We start from the raw sequence: 6,773 nt of genomic DNA, 5'->3' as shown, positions 1-6,773 counted from the left end.
AGGGATTTACATCAGACACAGAGTGAGGGTGAGATCTGGGAATGAAAGGAGATGGGGCATCCTGTGGGGAAGTGCCAGGTGCAGCAGCCCACACCTCTCCTGATGCACAGACTTGCTGCTTCAAGTGACCAAGTGACCATTCACTCAGTGGTTCACTCATTCATTCATATAAGATTTATTTGTCTCTCAATCTGGTCATAAACTGAATGGAGCCCAGCTTAAGGCACACAGAGCCAGAGACCCCCGCCCCCAGCCATACCCACAGGGAGATCACAAGGAGCAAGTGAGATGCCTAAACACTGATGAGATGCCCAGGGGTGAGGTGTGACATCTTGAGTACTCAAAAGTGGGTCGCCTGCATATTGAAGGATGTTGGAGCACAGTGACACGATGTTCTGGATTTGCTCTAGAATACTTCACAAAGAAAGGGGATAACTAAACCATATGCGACTCCATCTGGGTAACCGTGGAATCTGGGTGATGGGTACATGGTGCTCAGGGGATTCATCTCTTTGAAATGAGATGTTTTAAGTGTATCCATCGCAAGGGTACAATGGACGGGTGGTTATTGCTTGCTGTGGCCTAACCAGGTATAGACATATGCCTCAAACTGTATCCCACAATGATGTTCTAAATGAAGAATATGTTTGCGCCTGCCAGAAAGATGATAGAGCTGCCAAAGGACATAAAGTCAGCTCCATAAATTGCAGGATGTGAGTAGTAGGTTTGTCCCAGGGTAGTGTAAAAGTGGCAAATTGTTCACCAAGATAGAAGATAAAAACAAAGAAAAGCTTTGATGAGTACTATCTCATGGAGAGATTGCCCTCTACCATGAGCCCATAGCTCCGTGTCCATTTGCATCAGCCTTCCTTGCTAACAGGCTTTTTTCTTCCTGCAGGGCCCCTGCTTCAGCCTTCTGATGGGAATGGGCTGCAGGAAGGCAATGTCCGCCACCTGGTGCAGCCCCGAGGGTCGAGGAATGGACCAGGACCCTGGCAGGGAGGTCGAAGGAAATTCCGCCGCCAGCGGCCACGCCTCTCCCACAAGGGCCCCATGCCATTCTGAAGCAGGTATTTAGCCTCTGTTCAGTGGGCAGTGGAAGGAGCAGGGAGGGACAGCCTGGAAGCCTGGTGGCCCTGTTGTTATCACTGGCCAGACAGCTGCCCCAAGCAGTTCCGGTCCCACATACAATACAGGGGCTTATAGAACACCCATCTTACTCCATTTTACAGACATGGAGACCAACGCCCAGAGAGGGGCTTACACTTCAGCCCAATTTCCCGACTCTCCAGGAATAGGATACCAGCTCCCCTCCACCCTGCTGCCTGTATTTGGTCAGGCTGGCCAAGACGGAGAGTTCTAGAAGTCCTGGAGGGCCTTGATGAGCTGGAGAGGGAGGGGTGCCCCAGGGTAGGCTTACAGGTGTGCAGGGAGGATGTTCACCAGACAGAGCTAGGGAAGCAGCAAGCCTTGGGGGCAGCAGGCAGAGAACAGGAACAGAGTTGCCCAGAGCCATGGGAAAGAGAAAAAAATCCAAGGCAGTCGCAGAGAAAGTAAGGCTTAAGCCTGCCCCTGAGACCTGGCCTGCGATGTCGCCCCCTGTAGCCTGGACTAGGTGGTGCGAATTCAGAGACCCGGGGCTTTAGGTTCAGGGTTGTTGGGAGAGGGGACTGAAGGCTGTCCCCTTTCCTTTCTGGGATGGTTCCTTTGACCTAGGACATGTCCGTGACTCCTCTCTGGTCATTTTTGTCTCTTTAGGATGGAAGGGGGCCCTGAGTGCCTGCCCCCTGCAACTCTTGCCAGTCCATAGGTTGGTCTGCTTCTCTGGAGCCCTCACGTCCATTTGCCTCTCATCTTGCACCTGTCCTCGCTGCTGATGGTCCCGGCTCTTCTCACCCACCGGCTTCCCCAAACGGCATGATCCTGCCCCTGGTTGTGATGATTCCCTTTCTCTCCAGTGGATTCATTAGCCCCTCTTCCTGGTCCTTCTCTGGACTGACTTTGGAGACCCAGCACTGGAAGGCCAGCCTTCTCCCGCCCCACCCCCTTCCTCTGATCCCCACCTCCCCCCATCTAACAGCTCAAACTTCACCCAGCCCTCCCTTCCTCCAGCACGCTCTGTGGGCTGCGGGGAAACACTCCCTTCTTCAGTGGGCTCCAGCAGATCCTAGGCCTTCCAGGCAGGCGGACCCTTCCCTGGGCAAGGAGCCTCTGGTTAGAGGGGTTGGGGCTTTGGGATGTAGGCAGGGTGCCTTGGGGGGCATTGGAATGGAGGTCAGGCCTCTGGTGAAGGGGAGAGGGGAGGCAATGGAGAAGGAAAGCTGCTGTGGCCTCTTCCTTTCCCTATGTGTGGCTTAAGGAAGAGGCGAAGGAGACGGGCCATGAAGTACTCTGTTACCTCTCTCACCTTTCTGTGTCTCCTAACACTGCCCCCTCGCCCCAACTCCTTCCCTCCCTTGCCTTCTCACTCAGGAGATGGCTCTCTACTCTCCCAGGAACAAAAGCCAAGCAGGAGGAGTGTTTTGTTGTTGTTGTTGTTGTTGTTGTTGTTGTTGTTGTTGATGATGATGATGATGATGTATTGCCAAGAATCTCAATGCCAGCACCAAAAGGAGCCTTGATGCTCACTAAGCTTTGCCTCCATATGCAAACTCCTCCAAAAATGGTCCTGGAGAGGGATAGTGACCTATTCAGGGTCACTGCAGAGCCAGAATGAGGATCCAGGTCTCCTGGCTCCCATTTGATGATGTCCTATTCCCTCTTAGTGATGTATTTTCAGAACACATTAAGTGCCTTTCCCGAGGTTGGGACTGGGGGTTGCAGGGGAGGGAGAGGCAAGCCAGCTATGAACTGCCCCGTGGTGGTGTGGGGACTGAGCTGTTCCTGCCTCCCTGGCCTGCCCCTGCCAGTCCATTCCCCAGCCAGGGCTGGAAAGATCCATAACTTGCCAACTGCCCCCATTCTTGCAGCACTTCCAGACCCCAGGGATTCTTATAGGGACAGCTCAGGTACTGAGGCTACTGTTCCAACTCCAACACCAGTTTTCAGAAGCCAGAAGGTAGCCTTCAGTAATTGGACTCGGTAGTCTTCCCTTCGTGTTGACTGGACCTTCATTCCCACTGGCCTTTCCTTAAGGGAGGAGGAAGGGGGAGAAGAAGGAAGGGAGGGAAGGAAGGGGAGAAGGAAGGAAGGAAAGATGAAAGGAAGTATAGGTCTGAGCAGGCTTCCTTCTCAGAGGCCTCCCAGGGGAGACAAGAGCCTGATGGCCACCTATGTATGTGTGGGGACAGGGGGAGTCAGGGCCCCCCAGGTCCCACAGTAACTCCAATATTGCCTAACCACCTCTCCACCTTACCTCTGCTGCTGCTGCTGCTACTGCTGCTACTGCTTCAAGGCCCACCCTGAGGAGCCAAGCTGGGCACCTGCTTCCCCCCACACCCCCCAGGTTGGGAGTGGGGGCTGGCCAGAGTCCAGAAAGCCTCTTCTGCCACTGATGCCCCCACCAGGGGTTGGGCCTTCTTCCTCACGCCCCCTCTGCGTCTCCTGCCTCATCAGCTGCCTAGCCCCGTGGGGAAAGGGGGAAAGCTGGCGAAGTCTAGAGGCACGAGGCAGAAGAGGGCAGTGGGAGGCTGGGGGACTGTCTTATTTAAAATGGTTGTGTATGATTCCTATACTAATTTATACAAAGATATTAAGGCCCTTTTCATTAAGAAATTGTCCCCTTCCTATAATTATGTTCACTGTGTTTGTAAAGATTGTTCTGTGTAAATATGTCTTTATAATAAAGAGTTAAAAAACTGACAATTCACCCTTACTCTTGGAGGTCATATTCAGGAGGGGTATTCCTGTCCCTTGACGTTCATGGTTGTCCCCATGCCCACATGTCGCACTTGCACGGAGGTAAGTGCCTGCATCCTTAAAGGATTCCAGGTCAAATGGCCTTGAACCAATTTGCCATAAATTCACAAAAGAACTCTCTATTCTTAATGACTGGTTCACATAACACTCAGCCCGCTTTCAAATGTTTTGGCATCTGTTTGGGTGTCTTTTTCTTTTTTTCTTCAGTGTCATTTAAAGATTTTTAAAAAGCAATTTATTTAAGGACATTCTGGTTAAAGGTGGGATTTCTACTAAAATGTGTCTTATATCCATGGTGGGTGTCTTCTGATTTTATCTACTTTTGAACACTTTCAGGACTTTTTAGCCAGTTTGCCTTTCTTGAAAATTGTTGTTTCTTGCAATAAGCGCATTTGGTAATGGCTTTGTATGTATCACTTTATGTTTCACAAAATAGAGCTGCTTGATGAATGAGAATGCCTGAAAAATAAACTGCAAGGAGTTCAATACAATTCTGCCCCATCTGTCTCACTTCTTCACGCTTACTGTCAAAGTGCTAATGCCTTGCAGAACAGAAAGGGGCAAGGGTACATGCTAATGTGGTTAATCAACTCATTAGGTGCACGCAGGCATACACAATGCAGAGTAAAACCCAGAGAAAAGGAGACAAGAGTGATCAAAAAGGGGTATTTGAAGCATCTTATGGGCTATTCTACAGATTTGACAAATATTCTGTGCTAGAAATACACAATTTAAAAAAAAAGTTCTGCAGACAAGCTTGTTAAAAAGCCATAAAACTGCTCAATAGGAGATAAAATAGAAAAAAGCCACACACAAGCATGCAAAACAATCTCATCATTGATAAAATGCTGCAGATTGCAACATAGTGCTTTTAAAATAACGACATTATGTTGGAAGTGCCTCTTAGGAAAATTGGTACAAAATGCCTTCTTTCAAAATTACTATTTTGACTTTTAGGCAAACTGGTCGTCAGAGTAACTGGTTTTAGGCAAAGAGGTTTTAGGTGGGCTGGCTTTAAGCTGATTGGTCCGTTGCCTCCCTAATCAACCCTAAAGCTCTAATTTTACACGAAACCAAAGAGAAGGGGGTGGTGGCAAAGGAGGATGACTTAATAGCGACCCATAAGTGTATAGCTCTTAAACAGCTTTCAGGGGTCTTTTTAAAAATAACTCATCTTACCATCCTAACAACTGGGTGACACAGTCCACAATCCCCATTTTACAAATAAGAAATGAGAAAATGGGCTCAGAGAGGTGAAGCCATTAAGGGAATCTAGAATCTGGACTTTGGATTCTAGAATGCAAATTCTTTCTATAATACTATAGAAGTAAGTGCCCTTAATTAGAGGGAAGACTTAAGTACAAAGAGTGTTTGGTATTCTTGGTAAGTGCAATAGAAATAGACGGCATGGTGTGGGCTAGTGGGAGCAGAGAATGGCTGATGGAGCTGTCCTAACACTGGCCCCAGAGGCCCAGTCGCATTGGGTTACATTGGCAGGAGGATGGTGAGCAGTGGAGCTGGGGACAGGAAGGGGAGCAAGCACCTGGGTCCTCTGGGCATAGGTAGTTAACTGGATGCTAGTGGGTGACTGCAAGTCTGACCTTAGGGTAGAGAATGAGGGGAAGGTGAGCTGATAGCCTTCTGGGAAGATAATTAGACATCAAAGCAAAAGAAGGCAAGTCATAGGGGTTGCCACTCTTTGGCAATATCTTGACCAAATAATCACAATAGAATCAGGGTAAGGGGTTGTTTTAGAAAACACAGAGGATAAAAGAAAAAGGGGTTCACTTAACTAGACCAGAAATCCTAGACTGAGAGGTTGAAAGGTGGAAGTGGGGGGCAGAGAACTTGAAAAACAACAAATCCACCTGGAAATTAGGAAGCTTCTGCAACGACAGAGATTAGGGAGGCAAACAGACCCAGACCACCCATAGCTTTTGAGGACCCCAGGTGTGGTAAAATGAGCCACAGTCTTCTGAAGCCTAACATTTCAGACTCTCCCCAAAGCCCCCAACTGACTTGGTACAGCCAACTGGGACTGGGCTCCACTGCGGAGGGAACTGCAGGACCCGGTGCAAGGAGCCATTCTGAAGTGCTTATATCATTTTATTTTTCAGGCCAAAAGATTATTCAAATGAAATTTCTCAATCCAAAATTTCTCTCTGACCAGAGTGAGCTTAGGCCAGCTAACTGTCGAAGGGAATCACAGAGAAGACTTACTATCTTCTGCTCCCAGCCCTAGAAGGGGCTATAGACTCAGCTAGCAAGTCTCTGGAACCCTCAAATGGAAGGCCTCTCCAGGGCTCCTTTTTTTAAAAAGTTTATTTATTTTATTTCTAAGAGAGACAGCAACAGAGAGTGGGGGGAGGGGCAGAGAGAGAGGGAAACAAAATTCCAAGCAGGCTTCATGCTATCAGCGCACATCCCAATGTGGGGCTTGAACCCATGACATTGTCATATCATGAGTTGAGCTAAAATCAAGAGTCTGACATTCAACCAACTGAGCCAGCCAGGTGCCCCATCTCCAGGGCTCCTTTGAAAAGTCCATTTTCCTGGTGGAACTGGCCAATGCTCACAGAGGGAGCCCGGCAAGGGGTTCCTTCATTGCCACCTTGGACTTCAACCAAAGGCCAGAGCCTCATCCAGAACATTTCTTTGAATGTTTCTTTTATTTATTTTTAAAATGTTTTTTATTTATTTTTGAGAGACAGAGAGAGACAGCATGAGCAGGGGAGGGTCAGAGAGAAAGGGAGATACAGAATCCGAAGCAGGCTTCAGGCTCTGAGCTAGCTGTCAGCACAGAGCCCAACGCGGGGCTCGAACCCACGAACCATGAGATTAAGACCTGAGCTGAAGCCGGAAGCTGGATGCTTAACCGACTGAGCCACCCAGGTGCCCCTCCTTGAATGTTTCAA

The 6,773-nt window shown here is 48.9% G+C and overlaps 1 protein-coding gene across 1 annotated transcript; it reads left to right on the top strand.

The window, feature by feature from the left end:
* The first annotated feature begins 307 nt into the window (after positions 1–307).
* Positions 308–4,349, top strand: APLN (apelin). The gene is made up of 3 exons (XM_029929699.1): positions 308–317; positions 899–1,070; positions 1,759–4,349. Exons 1-2 carry the CDS (start codon positions 308–310, stop codon positions 1,063–1,065), a joined length of 177 nt encoding a protein of 58 aa, XP_029785559.1. The 3' UTR covers positions 1,066–1,070; positions 1,759–4,349.
* The last annotated feature ends 2,424 nt before the right edge of the window (positions 4,350–6,773 follow it).

This window comes from Suricata suricatta, chromosome X (genome assembly GCF_006229205.1).
Source record: "Suricata suricatta isolate VVHF042 chromosome X, meerkat_22Aug2017_6uvM2_HiC, whole genome shotgun sequence".
Lineage (NCBI taxonomy): Eukaryota > Metazoa > Chordata > Mammalia > Carnivora > Herpestidae > Suricata > Suricata suricatta.
The sequence above is the reverse complement of the archived record's forward strand: the minus strand, read 5'-3'. Positions and strand labels throughout refer to the sequence as shown.